The 25,016-nt window shown below is 36.8% G+C and overlaps 1 protein-coding gene across 1 annotated transcript; it reads left to right on the top strand.

The window, feature by feature from the left end:
- Window positions 1–2,525: 2,525 nt before the first annotated feature.
- Window positions 2,526–23,852, top strand: KIF14 (kinesin family member 14). The gene is made up of 29 exons (XM_058842845.1): window positions 2,526–3,610; window positions 3,967–4,221; window positions 5,624–5,711; window positions 7,162–7,257; window positions 8,226–8,278; window positions 8,616–8,646; window positions 9,002–9,109; window positions 10,234–10,350; window positions 10,985–11,103; window positions 11,412–11,584; window positions 11,906–12,053; window positions 12,150–12,213; window positions 12,409–12,593; window positions 13,291–13,393; window positions 13,607–13,767; window positions 14,524–14,671; window positions 15,285–15,437; window positions 16,010–16,136; window positions 16,742–16,835; window positions 17,339–17,477; window positions 17,921–18,021; window positions 18,429–18,523; window positions 19,230–19,451; window positions 19,598–19,782; window positions 20,386–20,544; window positions 21,108–21,227; window positions 22,099–22,173; window positions 22,842–22,977; window positions 23,090–23,852. Exons 1-29 carry the CDS (start codon window positions 2,526–2,528, stop codon window positions 23,449–23,451), a joined length of 4,902 nt encoding a protein of 1,633 aa, XP_058698828.1. The 3' UTR covers window positions 23,452–23,852.
- Window positions 23,853–25,016: the final 1,164 nt, after the last annotated feature.

The following is a 25,016-nucleotide window of genomic DNA, read 5'->3' as shown; positions in this document are numbered from 1 at the left end:
ACTCCTGCGTATAAAATGTTTTTGTGTAGCTCTCCTGCAGACCAGTTTATGCACTGGTATGTTTAGAAGCATGGGCACCCCTGCTGTACCAAAATTCTACAAACTGTGTTCAACAATCATGAAATCAAACAATTCTACACCACGTTTGCCCCAGGAACTAAATGCAAGTACAGGTTGTGTGAAAGTAAAATTGTATCAACAACCTGGTTCAGTTATCTTGTAGCAAGCTTTCTATTTGTTTCTAGGTATAGATGGTTTAGTATATTTTATTATCAGTGGGTCTTTCATGCGCATATATATCCATTGATTCCAGCACCCTGTTTTTATTTCTTCTCCTGGTGCTGGAGTTCCAACATTGCTTAAGTATCAAGTCCGTCCCGTGTTCATTTATTTGCTTTCCTACCGGTTTTTCCTCCCGTTTTCAGCGGCGCTGTGGCTGTACAGGGCAGTGCGGTGCAGTGCAGGTCCGGGTACGGGACGGGTGTCCCCGCGTGGGGTCCGGTTGGGCTCGCAGCGCTCCCAGGGCGCCGTGGCTGTGCTGGCTCCGCGCTGTGCGCCTCAGCCCTCGCGCCCGGCCCGCCGGGGCGCCCCCTGGCGGCGCGGGGCGCTGCCGCGGGGCCGGGCCTGGGCGGAGCCTCGCGGAGCCAATCGGGCGCGCCCGGCGCGTTCAAACGGGGCGGGGGCGGAGCCGCGGGCCGAGCGGGCGGCGGTTGCGGAGGGGCGCGCTCAGGTGAGGGCGGCCTGGACGGAGCCTTCGGCGTTCCGGCGGGGCTTTCCCCTCCGCGGGCCGTGCTCTGGGTCAGCCGCGGGGCTCTGGGCCGTGTGGGGCGGCGGGTCTGGAGGTGCTGCTGCCGCCTCCTCTCCCCGAGGGCTGGTCGGTGGCCGTGCGGGGTCTGCCGGGGCTCGGCCTGGAAGGGAGGGGAGTTTTGCTGAGGGATAATAGAGCTGCCGGTCGCTCCAGCTTTGAGCGCTTGCGTTTCTTGTCTAGTTAGTGGTTGTAATTCTTTAAAAACGAAGAATGAGCGTATTTCTCATTCTGAGTTCAGTTCTCTTGAACTGAACCTCATTCCTTATTTTAGAACAAAGGAGCCTTTAATGAGGAGTTTCACTTTTCTCCCCATTTTCAGAAAGATTTTGTGATTATTCATTAGGCACAGTTGTGGCAAGAGGAGGGGAAGACTTACAAGAGTTACATTAAAGCTGCATGGGAAGGATGGACTTTTCTGGTTTACACCGTGTTTCCCTATTTACTGACTGCTAGAGCGAACCACAAAGTTTGTAGTTTACTAGTCATGTAACATAGTTTCCTGTATCAAACTGGACTGAGCAATAAATACACTGCTCTGAAATTTTGATATTTTCCTCACAAGTTTGAGGCTATGGAAACTGTGCAGTCATGACACGTGTAAGTGGATGTAATTGCATGAAGTCTGACAGTACTCTGGAAGCTATTGCTTACAAGTGTAGCATTAAAGGAAGCTTCTGTTGAACCAGTGGCTAAATTATTTCTTCTACATCACTTGCTCTTATCTTGCCTTCCCTTTTTTCCCCTGGCCATGTACTGCTGTTGTTAATGATATTGCAGCTTTTGAAGGACCAAGGGCAGGTAACTTCTTGCTGGCTTGTAACCATGAATTAATTGCAGCTGGCAACTCTACAGTGGTTATTGATATCAAACCCATTACAACCCATGTTTACTATGATGCAGATGCAGCAGAGAAAATATGTTTTCTTATTCAGATTACATATATAAAGCTTTCAAAATATTTACATGTAGAAAGGACAGGGAGTATATTTTACAGTTTTCTTTTGTCCCCTAGGCTAGGTGTCTTTTGTTTTGCTATGTGTCTCTATACCAGAGTGCACTAAAATAGCATCCAAAGGTACTGTTAATCGTTGTCTTTATTAACTGTCCTCTTCTGATATTGGGTTATGTATTGCATATCAAAATCCTGAAAAAAATATTCCTTCCACGTTCACAGACTTCCTATTCAAGGTTAACTTTGTAGTTCTGTTGTAGTCTATTAGCTGTGATACACAAAGACTGTAAATAGATGTGAGTGAATATAGACATCATCTGGAATTTCCTTAGTTTGGAAATCATGGTAGATCACTTGGAAAAAAATATCCATGGTCATCTTTGTTGCTAAATAATTAGATTCTTCTTTTTACCAACTTTTGATTCTTTATTATGGTTGGTCTACTTTCTGACACAAATCATGGAACTCAATAAATCAAGTCAAATAGCCTGTTGTTGGAAGCAATCATTCAGGTATAAAATAATTTTTTAATAAATGCTGGTGGTGAAACAGGATAGTAATTGTTCTTAATGTTTGGGAATATGTACTGCAGTATATTTAAGGAGCTTCCAATGCAGCAAAACATAACACACTGCATATAAGCATCGTAAAAAAAATTTTTTGTTTTGTCTCCCCAGATTCCTCACAAAGCAGCAACTAGAAATAATCGTTTAGGAAAAGTACTGTACTTGTCAACATTTGGGTTTTAATTAGCTGGAATACAAGATGCCTATTTATGCAGTTCCTGCCAGGAGTCCTGCTGGGACACGATGCACGGCCGCTTTCCAGAAGGCTTCCTCACACAACACCCTGGCCAGCAGTAAAGTATCTGGGCAGCAGCTGAGGTCACAGGTGTTGGGAGAAAAGGATTGTCTGACTTCATGTCCTCAGAATAAGACTGAGGAAGTAAATAGGACCTATGTGATTTCAGCTTGTGAAAAAGTGAGTGATGTGTCAACTTCTTTTAAACTGGAAGGCAGATTAACACTCCAGAGGAGAACTGGAGCAAGCAAAAAATCAGTGTCTGGTAGTGATGCAACACAGAGTACAGAAGAGCTACAAACAGAGAAAAGACTTACTCTGCGGAGGCGTGTGAGGACTGGCTCCACAGAGAAGAGTAAAATTAATCGGAATATTGTGTCTAGAAAGGAAAATGATGACTTTGCACAAGGAAATGACAAGATTACACTTCCACAGACTATTAAGGGTACAGATGGTGTTAAACCAAACTTGAAGTTAACTGAGAGTCAGTCAAGTACCAAGTTACAGCATAACCTGAACAGCAAGAATTCCTTTGGTTTAGTTGGTGGTGTCTGTGAAAATGCTATCAACACGTGTTTGAAAGATAAGACAAGCACTGCTGACACAAAGTTTCAAAATGAAGTTCCGAAGTCAGAACGGTTCATTACCTCAAAATGTACTAATAGGCTGTCAGGAGAACAACAGAATGAGAAAGACAATCTAAATAAGTTAGCTGGAAAGCAAAGGGTACAGCACTTGATGATAAAACACAGCAGCTTGGAAAGACCAAAGACACCAGCAAAAGTTTTAACAGAAAGATTTACACCAAAGAGCAGCACTTCTCAAGATCAGCCATCTCTCAAGTCAACCTCAAATGAACAAACACCTGATGTGCAAATTTTAGCAAAGAAACTCCCTAGTGTCTCTAGCTCTCTTCCTATGAGTACAAGTTCAGAAACAAAAGTGAACACGCAAACTTTAGCTGAGAGCAGCAGTACTGGGGAAGATGTTTTCAAAGTGAAAAACAGCAAAGTGATTGTAGCTGTGCGAGTGCGGCCCCTCAGTAACAGGTTTGTATCCTGGACTTATTTCTGGTGCTAACAGTGTGTGTTGATCTCTACTTTGTACTTGCTATTTCATCATTGATCCAATAAGGATATAATACATACTTGGAAATTAGTTGATACTTCATGCAACACCAAGATAGATTTTATTAGGAAACTGAATAGAATTTATTGGTGTTTCGGTCTGGTTTTTACATAATCATTAACAAAACTGTTTTGAACCTTAAAACTTTGTATCTTCCTCAAACAGGTCTTTTTAGTAATGATCACTGTTTTTTTTTTATTTTCCATTAGGCAGTGAAATGACTAACTTAGAGCATGCAGCTTATATTTTTTTTTATTTTCCAACCTTTTCCATTCAGAGAGAAAACTGAAAACTCATTCCTTGTGGTCTCCATGAGTGGTTCAGAAACAATTGTACGAAATCCATCCACAAACCAAATTTACAGCTTCAGTTACGACTTCTCTTTCTGGTCTTTTGACAAGGGTCATCCTAATTTTGCAAGCCAAGCCATGATTTATGAAACTTTGGCACTGCCACTCCTTGAAAGAGCTTTTGAGGGATACAATGCTTGCGTTTTTTCTTATGGGCAGACTGGCTCTGGAAAATCGTACACGTAAGTTGCTATTAATAATTGTTAAAATTCTGCCAATTGTTATGCAGGGTTAAGTCATGAAAGAGACTGAATGGAATAGATTTCAGAGTGATTGAATTGTGTTAAAAGGTTATTGTGTATTTTAAAAATAAACCAGTATTTATAGCAATTAAGCACAAGTTAACTTTGAAATATTTTAATGTATGTGATGCTGACTTCTTTCTACTTTTAATGGAGAAAATAAAAACTTTTCAGATATTTTAGTCAAGGAAAGCCTTTATTAATGCAGAGAGCTTGTCAGACTCTCCCAGTGCTGTTTTTCACCGCTGTTTGTTACTTTGTGCATGAAGTGTCGTAGTAAAGTATAGCGTATTTTTTGGAGAAGACATTTAAGAGATCATTATAATTTTGGTCCTTACACTTCAGAACTTTAAATAAATCCAGATGTTTGTGGCACTGCTAGTTTGAAATCAAATCTTTGCACAAAATAATCCCAGAAAACTAACCTTTTTAGGATTTATAGCCAATTGTGTATACCTTATTTATATTTTGAAATATAATGCCTAGTGAGGTGTTTGGTTTCCAAATATGCATCTATTAAAATTAGTTTGAGTTTTTTAACTCTTTAAACTCTATAAACTACCTTTTAATAAAGGTAGTTGAGGACCAGAAATGTCTGTTCATTTTACAATAAATATAGAACTTACACAGAAGTAAGTTCTCTTATAAGTGGATGAACTTCCATTTTAAGTGGACAAATTCAGTTTTTACTTACACTGTTAAACAACAGTGCCTTTTTTGCCTAAAAGAAAGATAAACTCAGGATTGCAACTGTTATCCTATTTGTAGATTTGTAGGGGTTTTGTTTGGATTTTTTTCTTTCAGTTGAACAATAACTTACCTTCACTCCTTTGTGTTTTGAAAAGGCTGAAATTAGTATCAGGGTCCTCTTGTCAAGCTTACACAGCAGATTTCTGCTGTGCAGCACTGTGTGTCTCTCGACTGCAGGTGGATTACTCCAGTGCCCTGGTATGCTGCTGTGGCAGAACTCAACAGGAAAAAACTGCACCAGAGCTGGAGACAGGCTTTCAGGTTGCACTGAAAGTGTGCACAGAATATAAAATACAGGCATGTTAAGATATTGAACATCTATAGGTTTAGACTCTTCAGCTGCTGTAGAGTTTTTGTTTTACTTGGGTTTTCAACCTATTTCTCAATGGATGAAATAGAAAATACCTCTGAATGTCACCTTGTCCAACTCCACATTTAGACCAGCACCAATTTAGATCAGGTTAATTTCTGTTACTTATTGTTGTATAACTTAAAAGTTTGTGGCATGGCAACTGTAGATCTGAACAGTTAACATTAAAACTGTCTTTGGAGAGTTAGAAAACTAATCCAGAAGGATTTTTGTTGACTGCAGGATGATGGGATTTGATGAAGATCGAGGAATAATTCCAAGACTTTGTGAAGATCTTTTCAAACAAATAGCACAAATGGACAAGGAACAGGTGATATGCTTATGCCGTTGGCCTTCTATTGGTATATGAGGAAAGTGATACTTTAGTACTGATCCCTTTATTGGTGTTCATATTCTTTTGCTGATTCAAATCTTGTTTGTATTCATAGCTCTGATTCATAGGGTTCCCTAAACAGTCAAAATCAACATTGTTTTGCTTTCTTAATGGCAGTAGTATGAGAAAGAAATATAGGCTTGATATTTTTGTTGCATCACTAGACTAGGATTCTTTCCTCTATATTGCGTGTCTTACGTTTTAAGATTTATGTAAGGACAGGCAAAACAAAATCCCAGTGGGCTCCATACTTTCAGTGGAGGCAGTGAAATAGAGCTCAAAAATATGAATTGATTATTAAACATCATGTATCATAGCAAAATACACTGTAATAGTATTCAAATTATAATATTCCATCTCAGTGTTCTAGCTGAAACAAAAAAATAACTCCTCTCTTTCTTTATATTTCTTTCTGTGTGGTTGATTGTGTCTGTAATGACTGACTTGTGGTTCAGTAGACCTTAACAATTAGTTAATCTTATTCAGGCAAACTTTTCCATTTTTAATTATTCCAAATTTCTTTACTGCTTTGTATTTTAATTCTAGGTATTGAATCCTAATACCTGTGAACATCTAATAGTCTAATCTTTCAGAAGATTTGATAGACACTGGAGAATTTAAGAAAGTTATTTATTGCTGAGTTTGGCTATAGAATATAATTTATAAAAAATGAAGAGCTTTTTTTTTATTCCTTTGCTTTATGCACTGTGGTTCTGTTGCAGTGAATTGTCTCGAGTCTTGTCTTTTTGATTCCAGTGCTTTAGGGGCTTAGCTGCAATCTTCCTTGTCTCTTAAAGAAAATACCATTCTTCTTGAAAATAGAAAAAAAGACTCAGATGCCTTCAGAGGAAAAAAATGTGTTTTTATGAAAGTGTTGTGGTGTTTTTGGTTTTTTAAATTGCTGTAGGTAGAATCAAAGTTTACCTTTCCATTCAGTCATTTTGTTCCATGTCAGGATGTTGACAACATCAATCCATTCCTTCCCTGTGGCAAATATCATGCTGTAGAAGCACAATCCCTAAGGGAATGAGATGAGTGCAGGTGCAAACAAAACTATTATCATGTACTAAAAGCCCAATACTGAAACTTCTAAAGTGGATATATATACTTTTTTTAAAGTGCTTTATAGATTCCATGTGGGAATGTCTATGGATGGAATTCCAATAAATTGTAGTTTTGGTCTTAACAGAGGTGTTACAGTAGATAACCTTTATGGGTACCTTTCAGCCCAAACTGTTTCATGGTCTAATTTCTCTTGGAAAGTCCCTTCAGAACAAATGTTTATAACATTGAAAATCAGGATCTGATAGTCTAAGTTAATTTTTGAAGCTAAGGATGATGAATATGCTTTGTGTACTATATTAATAACTATTATTAATTTTATTAGGTTTTGTATCATCTTGAAATGAGCTTCTTTGAAGTATACAATGAGAAAATTCATGATTTGCTTGTCTTTAAAGCTGAAAATGGACAGAAAAAACAAGTAAGTTGCTCACAGGATCAAGTATCTGTATAAACTCTAAGTAGTGGCATTTATTCTGAAACACAAATACAGAAATGGCAAGTGATCATTGTTTTTTATCTAAGTGCCTTAGTTGTGAACCATGGGACTCAAGTAAAAAATAAAAATATCAGAGTATCACCACACGACTTAAAGCAAAATGCTCGTCACTGGAGAAATGCTAAGCAATGCTGAAATAGAAACAAAATTATTCAGTATAATCTATCAAAATAGTTAAAACCTCCCCTCATCTAAAAAGTTAAGACAATTTTATCAGCCTTTATAAAGTCTCCTAGAATATATCTAAATCTCCAGCTTATAATAAGAATCTTCTGTACCATATAACTTGGGTTACAGTCTTTTAATTTAGATGGAATTTTCTTTTTTTGTTGCCTGGTTGTCTCTTAACGAGCTGGAGTAGTGGGGAAAGAAACCAGATTGGCCTGATTAACTAGTTAAGGATTATTGGTTAAACCAGTTTAGCTAGTGTTCAGTGGTTGTGTATTAGAATATGTAAAACCATAAATTAAATTTGTCCTAAGTAGTGTATGTAGGGAAGGAATTTATTGTGTCTGATTTATCAAAAAAAGGTGTGTTCTTTGCTTTGACATTGAACATTATCCTGGCATTTGTGTGTAAATTGAATATTAGTTTATTATAGATGCAACAGATGATAAGCAAAAGATGATATGCAACATCCAACTTGCTGTTGAAATAAGAGCTTTACCTAAACTTGGGACTTTCATAGACTTGCTATAAAGAAATTAAGAATGTACTCTCTTGTCTAAAGCAGGAGTGCTTTCACTCTGAGTTTTGCCAGTGATTTTGGGGTAAGCTACGTAGAAATATAATAAATTTGTGCTGTAGAATCTTTTTTTTAGGATATTCTTTAGTACTAGATCTAACTAATGCACTCCTAATAATTTTTATTTTGAAATTATTCTCATTAGCTTCGTGTAAGAGAACATCCAGTGCTAGGACCATATGTGGAAGGCCTGACAGTGTAAGTCTTAACTTCACTTATTTTAACAGATTTATAGTGTAATCCTGAAAGAGGATATCTTGAGGCTCTGTGAAAGCTTGTGTACTCACCAGTAAATTAAGCAAGATCCCAGTGTTATGTAGTTTCAGAAAAATGCATACCTATGACTAGCTTGATATATTTTCTTCATTGTCTTAGTGAAATCTAAAAATGTGGAAGTCTCAAGACAACTGCAGCTTTCATTATGTATTTGTACTCTGTTTGTAACTGGGGAAATGTTGCAGGACTCAGGCAGCAGGGAAATCTATAGAAAGAAAACAGTCTGAACCCAAACTTGTCTTTTTTTCCCCCGTTCTAGGAATGTTGTCCGTTCTTACTCTGATATTCAGGTAAGAGTTTTTCGGTTACTAAAAGGGAATACAAGTATTTCTGCCTGCTCCCTTTCTGCTCACTGCTGAAAAAGAAATTCTATGGATGGGAAGAAAATGTTTAACAGACTATCCAGTAGTCTATGATATTTCCGCTTATTTTGTAAAAGTGATGAAGACTAGTCCTATATAATGGAGCTGAGTAGATTTGTACAGTCAAGTGTCACTGTTCACATAGTTATTTCTAAAGCTTAACTTTTAATTCTTCTCTTATAGTCATAAGTTATGATAATAATTGTATTTGCAAACGTTTAAATCTTCAGTTAACCATCCAAAGTAGGGCATGGTTTCATCTCATGACTTTTGTCTTTTACAGAGTTGGCTTGAACTGGGAAATAAGCAGAGAGCAACAGCTGCTACAGTAATGAATGACAAGAGCTCTAGATCCCATTCTGTCTTCACCCTTGTCATGACACAAACCAAGGTATTGCTGGAGTTCTTTGTAGCTGTTCAAATCTGGTGAAAAATTCTTTTGTGTGCTGCCTAGAGAGTTGTGAGAATATACTTGAAGATCTTTGAATAAAGCACAGGGCATTTTAACATGGCTTTCTACATCACAAAACTTGTTTTATTTTACATGCTTTGAGTAGATTCTGATGTCTTTGTGCTGAGTATATTTATAGCAGCAGTATAAATATGTCTTGGCTGACAGATCTAGGAGTAGTTCCAAGCTTCTCAGTGTGAGTTTTGAGATGTAACAGGAATCCTAACTGAGGCCAAATTGAATTTCACACTGCTGCCAACACATCTTAGCTTCTAAGAAGGTTAGGCTGTGTGAGGTGTGTGTCTGTGCTGAGTTCTTGCAGGCAACAAACTGGGGCAGTGGTAGGAGATGTAATTTCTGCTCAGTTTCAACACACTTCACTGAATAAATACTTTCTTGCTTCAGGATGCCTCTTCCCCAAGTGTCTCCAGGATATAGGGACTATAACTCCTCATCTGATTTCCAGATGCTTAAAAGACAAAACCTGACTTAGTGGTGTGGACCTGAAGACAGAAATGGAATAGGCAGAGCTCCTCAGGAGTCTATAGACTCTCAGTTTTCTCCATTGACTTGTTGGTTTGGGGGTTTTTGTTCTTGATTGATTTAATTTTTTGTCACAGTTTCCTGGATTTTCTCCTTTCTTCTTCTCCTTGCTATTCTCACCACTACATAGATTTTTCTCGATCGTAGCTGGTCTTGAGCTTTTCCACTGACTCCTTAACTGATCTTCATTGGTCTAAGTCAGTAGCAGCTTACTGATTTGCATGTTTATTGGATAACTGCAATTGGATTGACTGCAGTCATCAAACTTCAGACCCAAACCCCTAGCCTGGTAATCTGTTGGGTTTGCAGTTTATGCTTGAGCAGTTATTCAGCCACAACCAACTGATACAATGGTTATAAGTCTGAGCTTGGCCTTCAAGGGATGTACGCAAGAGTATCCTGTCAAAAATTAAACAGCAGCATGAAATTTTTATGTATTTAATGTGAACAGCTTGTCTGATTTCTGGTTATCCTCAGGCTTTTATTTTGGTTTGAATGTCAGCATGTCCATTTCTTTCCAGGTAGAATTTGTGAATGAAGAACAGTGTGAACGTAGGCTCACCAGTCACATAAATCTAATTGATCTTGCTGGCAGTGAGTGCTGTACAAAGGCTCAGACCACTGGAGAAAGGCTGAAGGTAAATCAAGAGATAGGAATCAAGCCATTTCCACAGATTTCTAAGAACACCCTTAAACTCCAAAGCATGCTCGCCTAACGGGACTTTGAGGAAGGAACTGTAGCCATGGAAGGATATCTATATAGCCCTTATACTTCCCAGTATTACATCACATTTTGCCAGTGAGGATGGGTGGCCTGAAGAAGCTGTTTGGACTGGGCAATGTGGCAGATCTTGCTTAGAACACCTCTCCCTGTGTTATGTAGGTCTAATAATCCTGCAGGAGAAATGACGGCACTGGATGCATTTCTGTTTGTGTGACTTTGGAAATCATGTATCAAATATCACATGGAATTGAGGTTTTCCCCTTTTTGGGGGCATCTAATTAAATAGATTTTTCTAATAAGAGACTTTCTTTCAAGCTGCCTTCATAAGTTTGATGGTTCTTAACACTACTTATTTTAAAGGCAGTGTCTTTGTTCTTTCCAAATGAAGATGGTCTTGCATCTTATTGTTTTTTTAATAACTGGTGACATTTAATGTGGTACAGCTGTAGCATACATTGAACGAATGTTACTAATCAGCAGTACAGTTGATAACATCACGCAAAAAACTGCAACTGTATTATAAATATTTTTATTTTTGCTTTGTGTAGGAAGGTGTGAGTATCAATAAATCACTGTTGACCCTTGGAAGGGTTATTTCTGCACTATCTAAACAATCTCAAAATGGAAAGAAAACTTTCATTCCTTACCGAGAATCCGTCCTTACTTGGTATGTACGTTATATCTAGAGACAGAGGCTTTCTGAGACTGTGGTTTTCTCTTCTATTCATGAGGCACCACTTCCCATCCTTTTTCTCACTGTCTCTCAAATGACTTGTGGAGGGAAGAAATTAACATATTGCCCCAGATAAAGACTAATCAGGAGCTTGGTTTGTGTTTTAAGTAGGGAACAGTCCCTCTCAAAAAAGTAGCAAGACCCTGGGTATTTTGTATTTAATCGGTTACAATTGAGAAGTTTCGAATTTTTCCATCAGTGTGAGGGCCAGGGATTGACTGGTTTTCTCCTGTCCAATGAAGGCTGTTAAAGGAAAGTCTTGGTGGCAATTCCCAAACAACCATGATAGCCACAGTGAGCCCAGCTGCCAGCAGCATTGAGGAAACGCTCAGCACCCTTCGCTATGCAAAACAGGCTTGTTCGATTATCAATGTTGCTAAAGTAAATGAAGATGTAAATGTCCAGCTAATCAGAGGTGAGATTGATATCTGTAGTCTTTCAGGGTTGTCATTTGCATGTGTGTTTAGCTTATTTCTTATAAGAGTTGTTACTACTAATACTCTGTTGCGTTGACTGTCCCCTTGTCAACTAGACTAATACAGCTTGGGATGTCTTCCTTTTAATATTATTTTTCTTTGTGAGCTTGAGGTGATGTCTTAGGCTACACTTGAGAACTGGAAATAGAGAAATGTGTTTGTTTTTAAATAAGTAACAGGATTAATTTTGTACTGTTTTGCTGAATTGTGGTTTGCCTTCATTTTTTACGTGTACTGTGTGTCTGGTTTGTCTAATGTAGAATTAAAAGCTGAAATTGAAAAACTGAAGGCAGCTCAGAAAAGTGCTCTGAACACTGACCGTGAAAAATACAGGCGTTATTTGCAGGAAATAACATCTCTGAGGATGGAATTGCACCAGCAGGAGAGGAACATGGCAGAAATGCAAAGGTCAGGCACTCATTGGTGTCTTAATTTAAAATGGAAATGGTAAAATTTATATGCTGCAGTTTTTCTCCTAATATGCTATTTTTTCCGCATATTAAGGGCCTGGAAAGAAAAACTTGAACAAGCAGAAAAAAGGAAATTGGAAGATATAAAAGAATTGCAGGTACTTTTTTTTTATATAGGACATAGTACAGAAAATATGCTCTCAGCAAACCATGCAGAAGAATGAGAGTAGCTGTAAGATTTGGTTTCCTGAATACTCATCTTTTAACAGATTGCTGTGACTTCTTAGAAAAAATGATTGTAAATATTTGAGTGCGTAAATTGTTTTTTAATGCAGAGCTCTTTTTTTATCTAGAAAGCTGGAATTGCATTCAAAATGGACAATCATTTACCAAACCTTGTCAATCTCAATGAAGATCCTCAGCTTTCTGAGGTGCTGTTATATATGATCAAAGAAGGAGAAACTACAGTTGGAAGGTGTACACCAAATTCAAAACATGATATCCAGCTTTCTGGAGTGCTGATTGCAGATGACCATTGGTTTGTTGTGTTCCTTTTTTTATTTTAAGTTTTTTCTTGCCCTTCCCATTCATTTGGGAATCACTCTTCCTTCTGGCAGGAACAAAATATAGTTTTCTAGCCAAGAAAATACTATGTAGGGATATTTTTTGTACTGCTCAATGATTACGGCAACTACCTTCTGTTTTCTCTAGAAATCTGTTAACAGAGGTAGTTTAGTTTTTGTTCATTTCATTCCATGTAGCAAAGTTTTCTTCTGCAGCATTTCTACATGAATAAGACCTGATCAAATAATGCTGTGTGATAAATAGTATGTTAAGTTCAGTGGAAAAGTGAAATGCCTTGACAGTTCTTAATTTAGTAAAAATAGCCAGCAGCTTGGCTGCACTGAAGAAATATTGCTTAAAGTGCATTCCGTGCAACCGATCCCTGAAAAAAACGCTGTAGGAAATGTAACTAATCAGTTACTAAAAGCTTCACACAATCAAAGAAGTTCAGTGTATTGTAGTAATTTTCTAGCAGTGGATTCCTAGATATAAATATAGATTCTCTACCAAAATATAGGTTGTCATTCATTCGTTGTGTTGTACCTAAATAGTATGAAGACAATACACATCTAGGAAAACATTAACATCTAAAGCCTGCATTTTAGTCTATTAAAAAACATCACTTGCAATTATCATGAGCTACTAAAACTGTAAATGTTTCTTGTTTTCAGTGTTATTAAAAATACTTACGGCAAAGTAAGTATTATTCCACTTAGAGAAGCCAAGACATATGTAAATGGGAAATGCATTTTGGACCCAACAATTCTGCATCATGTAAGTAATTGATCTAGTAATAATAATTTGTTCATGTGTTGGTTTCTTTGCTTTGTTAATATCTCAGCTTCAAACTGCAGGTTTTCTGAGAACACTGTGTAAACATAAATAGGTTTCTTCCTCTTTGATTTCTAGCTTCACCTGCATGTTTTAAGCACTGAAAATTTGCTTATAAATCTGAAAGTTTCAGCAGAATTTTTTTCCCCCAAACAGGGTGATCGAGTGATCCTTGGGGGAGACCACTATTTCAGGTTTAATCATCCAGCAGAGGTTCAGAAAGTTAAAACACCTTCTTGTGGGACTTTGTGTTTGCATGATGGTCCAAAAGATTTTGAATTTGCAAAGAATGAGCTGCTTATTGCACAGCAGACACAGTAAGTATTGATTCTTCTTGTTCTGAAAATAAGTTCAATTGTTAATTCAACCATGCAATTAGTTTTAGAAATAACTTAAGATTATTAATTATTTCACAATGGGGAAAGTTGGAAAATAGCAACTCCATTTATAATGGAAGTCACAGACTTGGTTGAAATGATGCACACCTCTAAGGTTCAATCACCACAAGCTAATCCAGGTACCAACAATGTAGACCACTATTAGAGAAACACTTTGCTGCAGGGATCCTCAGAGCAGTGTATCTCTTCAATCATGTTTCTCCGCAAGCATATGATGAGTCTGAAAATGACTTTAAAGACTGAGAAGTAAATGACTTAGGGAAATGAGAACAACCCAAAATAATAACCTTGGTCTTCTGTGGTGGAGAATTTGAGAGACAGTGAAATATTATTTATACTTACTTCATTATGGGGTGTTATTAAACCACAAGGCTTATTGACTTAAAATTTAATTTTGCATCTTAATGTGATTGAGTTTGCATTGCAATTTAAATTCTTTAAATTTGTGAAAATGATGTAATAAAAATGGAAATTGAGTGGACTTTGAAATTCTGGAATGTCTTCCATATTTACATAGGAAGTGTCTACCTTTTGTCGTGAAATCAAAACTATGTTAAGTATTCAAGTTATTTTATTAAAAAAACCCTTAAACCCTTGTGACAGAAAAATATATTATAATCTGTATGCATCTTATAAGAGACAAACAGCATTAATCTAAATATATGACACCTACAGGCTTGAATCAGAAATTGAAGAGGCACGACTCAAAGCCAAGGAAGAAATGATGCAAAGTGTCCAAATAGCAAAAGAGATGGTTCAACAAGAGCTGATGTCACAAAAAGAAGCGTATGAGAGCAAAATAAAGTCTCTGGAAGCAGAGGTGGTAAGTTGCTATTGCATCATTACATGACATTTATCAATAAAGTAAACCAGAAACTGTAGTATGTGGTATCTTCTTGTTTGATGCTCGGTTGGGCTTGTTTTTTGTTTTGGTTTTCTTTTTCTTTTGCATATTATAGCAGCATTTTTGTGACGCCTCTTTCTTAAAAAAAGTCATCCTTAGTAACAGAAGAAGTTGTAAAGTAGTTATCCTCTGCAGAGTCATTCCAGGGATTGTAACTTGTAAATAAAGAAAAATACCTACAGAATCTACCTTATTGCATTAGGTTTTTAAATCACCACACTGCATTGATTAATACAGTTTTCTTTCCAAGCTTGCATGTTACTTTGTAGTTGGTTTTTTGGTACAGTTGCAACATGGGTAAGTTAGTATAGAATAGTACATCATGGTAAAACAATAATGATATATCTCATAGCTTAGATACTCTGTGGAAAACCTAAAGTGATGCTTGTGAATTGGGACATAACCATTGCTGATGTTGACTTGTGCCTGTCACAGAGGCTGTGAGTTTTAAATGTATTGAGTATCTGCCTGAAGGATGGGTCAGAAATACTGAAGGAGTATTTCTCCTCTCACTTTTCCTTTTTGATATTAGAGAGAAGAATCTCTTAAGAAGCAAATCCAAGAACAGAATAACCAAAAAGCCACAACTAAAATACAGGAGCTGGAGAAGGCCAAGAAAAGCCTTGAGCTAGAGCTCCACTTCAATAAGAAGCGTTTAGAAATGGAGACCTTAGCTACCAAGCAGGTAATTTAAAAAAACACCTTTTAAAGTAATAAACTGATTTGACTGGGAGGTGCTTTTTTTGTATGTTTTTTAAATATCAGTTATTGTGGACTTTCTACTTGATTTTATGCAGAACTGATGTTTTGTTTGCAACCTGAGTATGGTAATGTATTCATGTTGGGGATTAACTAATGCTGACCTTATTTCTTAAATAATGTGGATGGTTTTGTTCCTGGACCAAAATTTAGCAATCACTGCCTCTAGCAAAAGACATTACTCCAGACATTAATGTAAGTAATGACTGAGATTTGGCTAGTGTTCATGTATATCTGACTGCTGCAACAAATAAAACTTTTTTGAAAAGCTGTTCCTTTTTAATTCCATTTTTTTTTTGGAGCAGTATGTAAGCAAACCCAGAGAACTGTCAGTTTGAAAGTTAATTATTTTATATTAGTATAGCAGATGTCCAGTATAAAATTAATTCTGTGAGTCTTTAAAATGGCAGGATCAAAAAATTTAGCTTCAACAAACAGCATTGAGAGTTTTAGATTTTTTTTTTTTTTTTTTTTTTACCACTGCCCATTTTCTCCCAGGCTCTAGAAGACCATACTATTCATCATGTAAAAATAGTGGAAGCTCTGGAAGCTGAGAAGCAGAAGATTGCTGAGGAAATCCACACCCTTCAGAAGAATCATGGAAGTGGGAATAAATCAATGATGAGTATGTATATGCATGATATTACAAAGGCAGTGCTGGCTTCTCTTTTTCTCAGTAGGCATGGGTGATGGGTATTGATACAAGAACTTTTTCTGTTCCCATAATACTTCTCTAGTGATCCTGAAGAAGAAGAGTCTTCTGGTTGTTAGTCCTTTCTATTCATCAGCTGTGTGTATTGGACTGTGTTAAAAACTCTGTTTAATCACACTCAGAGTGGTTAGGTGGACATACTGTAGTCTGTATTTATTCCATTTGCTTACAAGTCCTTCCCTGTCTGTCTCCACTGGTCAGGCATTAATTCATTGGGGAAACTGGAGTAACAGAATTCATTTTCTTCAGTTTCCTATCTTGGATTAAGAATAATAATAATATGCTGTCTGGTCTTATGCCTCTGTTTCTGAAATACCCTTTACCCAGCCATTTAAAAGAGTAATCTTGCCTGGAAGAGTAATTCCCAATTTGTTGGGAATTCTTGGAACTATTGTTAGCTAGATTACTTTTTTTGCTTTTGGGTTGTGGTTTCTTTTCTGCCCTTTATTTTTTTTTAACCCTGAAGTTGCTGCATCGCATAGTTTGGTTCACTAAGTATGTTTTATATTCTTTATTAGTTCCACTGAACTGGAAGTCACTGAAGCTGTCTGTGATGATTAGAGAGGCTAACGCCATTAGCAATGCATTAGAGAAAAACACTGTTTTCTGCAGGTCAGTATCTGAGTTACTTGATTATAATGTGTGTATGTAATGGATATATAATATTTATGTATATATTTGGGGGTGGATTTGGGATGAGCAGTGAGCTGTTGGTGTTTCTTTTAACAGTCTTGTGCAATTAAACATGATAAATTTCTTTTCCAAGCTATTGTTAGTTAAGTGTGTAGCTGAGCCTTGTTACTTTGAAATGTGAATTTCCAATTTGAATTTTAGATGAAGCTTTAAAGATATGCTATAGACAATTTATTTTGAATGCAGTGTGCTTTGGAGGTGAATCTTTGCATGCCCATGTCTGCCTTATTTTGGTTCACGTATCAAAGTGGCCCTAAAGCATGGTAACTGTGAGATGCAATATGTCTGAATAAATTTTTGTGTTTGTATAAATGCTGCTGTATAATTCTACCTACAAGTATCTTACTTATTTTTGCAATATTAATGTGGGTTTTTTGTCTTTATTTTTGTCTTCTTGTTTTTTAACTTTCTCCAATACTTAGGCATGACAAAATTGATGATAAAACAGGTACAGTGTCTTCTATTCAGGTGCAGGTTCGTAACATCAAACTGGGAATAACAACTTTTTGGAGCCTAGAGAAATTTGAATGTAAACTGGCAGCAATGAAAGAACTCTATGAGGTCAGTAACAATTGAAGAAGAACCCCTAGTAATCAGTAATATTTTGTTATGGATAAGGTTTTGATAGTGCATACAGGAGGGAAATCTTGGTGGTTTTTTGTATTGCATATCTTAACAGCAATACAAATGAGTACTTTTCACTAAAAACATGCAGATGCATTTGTCTGTCAAACAAAAAGAATACAACAGAAACAAGTGACTTCAGGTCATTTTGTGTAGAGAGTAAGGAGCAGTAGAACAAGGACTGCTTTCTTTTGCAATCACTTTCTGTGATTCTTTTGGTTGTTCAATTGTTTTATGTTGTAAAAACTTGAATTTCTAAAGGAAATAATAGAAAAACTTCAGTTTCTAATATTATGCTCCATTTATCCATATGTTGACTACTTTATAACTTTTCTTCTTTTTAACTCTCCTCCTCCCCTGTGCTTGCTTTATTTTTTCAGAGTAATGATAGAAATAAAGCTGTTGATGTGTTTTATGATCCTGCTGATGAGTGGGAACCTGACCTTTCAGACAGCTCCATTTCCTCACTTTCCAGAAGAAGGTAAAAGTAGTTTGTAGCTACTCTTCTATGCTTAAAAGAAAGTGAATAATTGTGTAATTATCTAAATATGCTTTGTTCCACTCTCATACACTTATGTCATCTGGTGAGTCTTCTCTTGTGTTCACTCATTCTCTTGGATTTCCTTCATGGACAAAACAACGAGGCAAAAGTCTCTAGAGCTTTCCAATTTTTAGTGCAGAGTGAAATGTATAGTTTTTAATGTTTCCTTCCCTCTATCAAAGCATTGTTTTTACGGAGTAAATTGCATGTGGTCTGGGTCCGTTATTTGAAGTTTCAGCCTAATAACAATGTTTATGACTGACTTGCACATTTGTTCAAGCTGTAGCTCATCATGGAACTGCTTTTCTTTTCAATGTTTTTCATGTTCTTTTATCATCCTTTCTTAGAAGTAGAAGCTTCATGAAGAACAAGAGAATTTCTGGATGTTTGTCTGAGATAAAATTGCAATCTATACAGAATAAACAGACTTCCTATATATCAGGTACTTGCTAAATGGCAGAACACCTTTGATTTCATACTGAGAATTTGAACCTACCACATGCATAAAAAGCAGGTGCTTCTGATAGTTGTTTAAAAACTTGGGGATGGAAAGCAAAATTAAAAATCTCCTGTTTATGATACCTTCAAATTTATAATGTAAAGGTGTTAACAGCAAGGGTTTCTATATTTTTTGGTTATCCCTTCTCAGGGCAAAAGCTTGCTGACCAGCACTTTAGAACCCTAATTTAAGAAATTTATCTAGAACATTACTCTGCCTAACTATGTGGGTTAACTGGTGAAAGATGCTGAATCCTGATACAGTAATATGGGGACTTAATTTGCTTGAATTATTGCTATTCATTCAATTTCTGAGGTTTCCCCAAGCATTTGGCCAGGTTTTACAACCATTTTTTCCTGAAATATAAGATGCTTTAGCCTTCCAAATATTTTAATGCATTCAGTTATTTTAGATTGGTTGGATTTTATTTTTTATTTGATTGTTGAAACAAATGTATTCATGTTAAAGAATTTCATTATGGAATTTGTGCTAACAGAATTTATAAATCATTTAGAACGTTTTACACATTTTTTCTGAATGACTGTCTTATGTAGGTGAATGTTTACATGCAAGTTATTAAAAAGACACCCTGACTGCTCACTCCTGTGAAGAGTTTCATGCATGTATGTTTTGCTTTTACCTTGTACAGGTTTACTGAACAAGTCCAGCATATGCTCAAGCATTTCTGAATCGTTTCTTCCTGGAATTTGCAAGGAGTCTATAAGTTCAGCTTTAGATTTGCTTGGACAGAGTCGTGAAGGAGGAAAAAGCATAGCAGATAGTCTCCTAACTAATTTGTTTATAATCTTTTCTGGGGTGTCTGCCATTTCAAAAGCATATGAACAGCAAGGTGAAGAATGTCAGGAAAACAGTAAGTCTCGTTTTCATAGTGGTTTAAACATTTCTTATGACTTCTTTCAGATGCACAAGCATTCATGTGTTTTTCAGTCACAAGAATTAATGTTCCTATGTTCATTTGTAAAGGAGATGGAGCTGATAGATCTCTTTCTCTTATAGTTTTCTCTCTTGATCGTGCTGCTCAGTCCTACAGCATCAGAATTGTCTCTGCTTTTGACCAGATTGTGGTTATAAGTAAACTCTGGCTTAATAATGTCCAAAAGTGTCCTGGATCTAGAAAAGTTGATGAAGAAATGAAACAGGAAATAATGAACTTGGGAGGTTATTTACAGTTGCTGTTGCAGGTAAAGCATATTAAAGAATTCATCTGTGTGTAGAAAACTTCTCTGACTTAATGTAGTATTTATTACAGGCTTGCTAAAAACACTTAAATGTCCAATATGTGTAATGACGAACTAATGCACCTGAGGAAGATAAATAGCCAAGTCTGCATTTTTTCTGGCTAAGCTGGTAGTTCCATGTGCTAGTAGAGTAATGCAGACCTTCCTGTGTCCAGGCCCTGACAGAAGCATTGGTTCTTGCTTGTAAAATGGTAAAATTAAACATATAATAAGAGCAAATGATAATTTAGACTGTGAGGTGCTGCTTCTTATGAGGTGATGTTTATACACTCATAAACCAGTGGTCAGTAAATATTATTTTTGTGCACACTACAGCCTTATGAATCTTTTTTTCTTTTAAAACTATACAGTATAATGGTATTGTTGCTCTGTGGTTGGAAGGCATGATTTTATAGCTGTGATAGATAAGCTATTGGAAGTAGGAAGATGTAAAGCTGAAAATGCCTGAATACTACGTGCTAGGAACTCCTGCTATATAGCAAGTGTGCATTCTTTGACCAGAGGTGCTTTCTGGCATCAGTGAAAGATGTGCCTTTTTTTTCTCAGGGGTGTTCTTCAGATATATCCTCGATGGTAGAAGAAGCATGGAACAAAGTAAACCAAACAGTAAAGCAAACAATGAAATGCATAGGACACTTGGCAGTAGTCACAACAGCTGATATTTCATTTCCTGAAGAGAACAACATTCCTGCCTCTAGTCTACAGGTGAAGAAATGTTTCTTAGAAATACTGATTATGAATTAGTAATTCTAGTGTTGAGGTCACACTATCAGTAACTCTACTCAGGAGCAAATTGTTCCTAATACTGACTTCATCAACTGAATTAAGTATATTTAGAGTTTAAATAATAATACTAATTATTATTACTGAAGTATTACTAATACTTCAAATTCAGGGTGAAAACGGATGTATTAATACCTTTTTTTTCCTTAAAAAACACATCCTGTAAATCTGTTTTAGTTAAACCTATGAAGAGAAAGAAGTGTATGGTGCTTTTAGGACTGTACATGCACTGAGATTATTCAAGTCTATCTGTTTCACTGAAATTCACTATTTATATATTTTACTAATCTGTGTCTAAGTACTACATGGAATTCACAAAAATATGAGCAGAGCTCCTGTGGTCCAAGGAAGACGTGTCTGAATGAATCTGCACTGAATAATTTGCTCGAAACAAAATTATTTCTAGTCTACTGTAGAAAATCTGTTTTAATTCAAGACCACATCTGTTTCTTTAACCATTGCATTTCGAACCTTTGTTTTAAAAGGAATTTGTACTTTCCATTTATGATGGAGTAGGCTCAGGACTGGAGTGTCTCATTGATGCTGTACAGGAGAAAGCAAGAGCAGTACAGAAAGAACTTGTGAAACAATGTCCACAAAATGAGGTGAGATGAAATGAAGATTAAAAACTGCTACTCTATCTTGGGAGACACTTGATCAAGTTTTGTTTTTTGTACTTGTATTTTAAATCATGAGGAAGATGATACTGTAGGGAGTTACGTGAAGTAAAGAATAAAGTATAAGCAATAAACACCATGGTTAAAAATATTTCTGTAACTGCTAGAAAATTCCAGTAGGGAAGTTACTTGTGTACCCCTTGGAAACACACCACTTGCTTAGTGGGTAAGTCCTTTTGACAGAGAGACTGGCTGAATTCCAAGAAAATACTTAGTCAAGACTGAAATCATCTGAGTAATTGTTCCTCTCAAGGAAAGCAAAACTTTCGTCCTACTCTGGTTTTCACTGTTGTCATTCTTAATCCTACAGATAGTAGTGAAACCATCCAAAATATTTTATTTCCATGTCTTTTGCTTAACTCCCAAATACTTTGTTTCCAAGAAAAGGAACTGAGCACTCTGCTTTCCAAATAACACTGTTCACTTGCAGCAAATCCTTAAGTACCTGTAGGATTTCTGCACGTGCTTGTCACTGGTGCAACTACTGTGAAGATGGAAATAAAACACCAGAGCTACCCTTGCCACTTAAAATAATAGTGATACAAAGTTACAGGACAACTGTTCTTCAGTGAATATTTAAACGTGTTCATAGGATCCTCCCATAATAAGGGTTTTAAAACCTTGCAGATGTAATTAATGTATTTTACCAGTTAAATGTATTTTTTGGAAAAAATTGCATGTTTAGTTGCAGAAAATGATATTTCTTTTGGGTATTTTTCTCTTTAGTGTGTTTGTTCTTTTTCTTTTAATCAACTTTGACTTGAATGAAGTATACAAAATAATTAAAAGTTTCTTGTAGATTCAAAATCGAATAAAGGATAACGTGGTGGCATTAGCCAGATTCCTTGAAAATAACATGTCTTACTGCAGAAAGGTAAGAGAAATGTTTCACAAAAATATGTGCTTTGAGTCTGGTATTTAAATTTTAAGGATGCATTTATCTAAGAAGAGGAATGTGCGTGTACATATATATACACGTTCATACATACTGTATATTTATGATTGCATGATAACACTTCCTGTCAGAGCAGCATTCCTGACTGGAATGACTAACTTTCCTTGATACTACATTTCCACTCAAAGCTCTTTTATTTTAATTTTACTTAAGGTAAAAAATTTCTGGAGGTACTTGTATCTTCCTTTTTGTGCTTGTCTTGAACAGCCTAACTAACTGTTGTGGGTTTTTTTAAGTTGAAAGATCAAGTTTGCTAGTTATAATTGTTTTATAATTGCTGCCATCATTTATGACCACAGTTATTGGTATTTTGAATTAAAAGCCAGGGTAGGTGACTTATCTTCTATGAGCCAAACATTTCCTGGATTTTCATGTAGTTTTCTTTTTTCTTATCCTAACCCTGTCAACCATGTGCACTTCTTTTCAGTGCTGTTTTAAATGACAACAGGATATTAGCAATGATATTGATTTGATTTTGTGTTTCAGCATTGGCTTGATCTATGGGACTGAAACCATAACAGACATGTTTAGTAGTTAATATACTATGATGTATTTGATTTTCTTTAAATTGCTCTTTATTAATACAGAAAGAAACAGAATCTCAGTTGCCAGAAGACACTCTATATCGAGAAATAAAGAAGAGCACTAAGATTGCTGTCAAGTATTTGGAATTGGAGCAGTGCCTGACTGAAGTCAGTCAAATTGTGTCTTCTATGTTACAAGGTATTTAACATCTGTAGCCTAAGGGCTACAGGAGACTTGCAAAGCAAGGGAGAGGGCTCTTTGGTATCTGCAAAATGCTTTATTTGATTCTTCTTGGTTTTGTTTCTCATAGGGTTGTACAGAAACACCAGCCCTCTCAGGAGCTTTGCAGGAAATATTTCTGTCATTGCTGGATATTTTAACAACTATTTCAGTTTATTTGCCTTGTCTTCTGCAAACAACCCTATCCAGAAAATGCACATGCCTTTTATGAACCTGGATGAATTGGACTCGCTGGTTGATTCCCTTATTATGAATTTTGAACTTGAACAAGGACAGCCATCATTGCAATCTCAAATTATTTGTAGTGAAACTACTGAGACTCGAGGAGGACAGGTTGAAACAGGTCAGGTTGAATTTGCTTGGAAATGGAACGGGATTCCAGAATGCACACAGACTCCTGAGCTTTCTCCTGGTAGGATAGAATGGGTATAAAATGTTATTATCAAGAAATTAAAGAGAACTTTTTCCTATTGCAATATATCACAAAAACCTAAAATTCATTGCTAATATTATTAGTGAGTGAGTGGTGGGAAAGTAAAATGCCATGTTTGTATAAGTATCCTGTGTTTCAACAAAGAAAAAAATATATTCTTTAAGAGGCTGTCAAACTTCCAAATATATTTCCTTTTGTTTTAATAGAAGTCTATTACCACTTAAGTTTATAATAAATAATTTATTTTTTTTGAGTTTTTGCTTCACTTCAGCTGCATTATGATCTAGTAATGCTACTGCAACTTGAAAGTGTTTTTTAATGCCTTTTTTTAAAGAGAGAAGAGCTTTGTATTTATTTATGTAGAGGAAAACAATGAGCTAGTAAAAGTACTTTGCAATCTTATTTGATGAATGCTTTTTAAAGTGTTTTTTAGTTCACCAAAGAATCTGGGCTTGAAGTATCAGTGATGCTGTTCAAAGTGATCTGAAGTAAGTTTATGTTCGGTTTGTTGCTAGTGATTTATCTTTTGCTGTAATAATTCATTATTCATATTGGAATAGAAGCATATCTGTTTTAAATAACATATACATTACTCCAGGTTGTAATTACTCCCAATTCATTACTTCCTTGTGCTTGTTATCATTGTTTAACATCTTACTTTTGGTGTAATGGCAGAAGTTAACAGGAAGGATGGAAATTAATTTGCATGGGTTTTTGGAGGTCTGGACTGAGCACAGTTTACTCACAACACTGCTGAGACATTCATAAGGTAAAACCTAAGGTTTTGTGCTATACATCAATGTGTCTGTTGTGGTTTAAGTCCAGCTGGAAAATAAGCACCACACAGCCATTCCCTTGCTCCTCCACCAGTGGGGGAGAATCAGAAGGGTAAAAGTGAGAAAATTCCTAGCTTGAAACATAGACAGTTTAACAAGGAAAAGCCCCATACACAAGCAGAGCAAAACAAGGAATTAATTCCCAGCTTCCCATGGTCTTTCCCCATGAACTGCAGGGGAATCTCTGGTCCCATGCATGCCTGGAGCATTTCCTCTCCTCCAGCGTGGGGTTGTGGGTCCCTTCCACAGGGTGCAGTCCTTCAGGACCAGCCTGCTGCAGTTTGGATCCCTCATGGAGTTACAGGTCCTGCCAACAAATCTGTTCCAGCATGGTCTTTCTCCAGGTGTCCACAGATCCCTGCCAGGAGCCTACTCCATCATTGGCTTGCTCTGGCTTTCCCTCCTTCAGGCCCACCTGTCCCAGTGTAGGCTCCTCCATGGGCTGCAGGTAGATTTCTGCTTCCACATGGACACATCCACAGGTCCCAGTCTCTCTGACTGAAGCTCACACTGGAGTTCCAGCATGTCCAGTAGTGCAGCACAGAAACAGCTGCCATGCCCTGGCCATCTGCCAGTCCCTGTGCATCACCACTGCTGTCCTCAAAATGTCCCCAAGCTCAGCAGAGTGAGGGGATCAGCAGCACAACATCAGGGAAAGTAAAAAGCAGGCACAGATGAGCACTACACTAATGTACTGTAAAGCATCAAGGCCAGGGCCGGCACAGGAG

Source organism: Poecile atricapillus, chromosome 7 (genome assembly GCF_030490865.1).
Source record: "Poecile atricapillus isolate bPoeAtr1 chromosome 7, bPoeAtr1.hap1, whole genome shotgun sequence".
NCBI classification, from domain to species: Eukaryota; Metazoa; Chordata; class Aves; order Passeriformes; family Paridae; genus Poecile; species Poecile atricapillus.
Note: the sequence above shows the minus strand (reverse complement) of the source record. Positions and strands in the feature narration are given on the sequence as shown.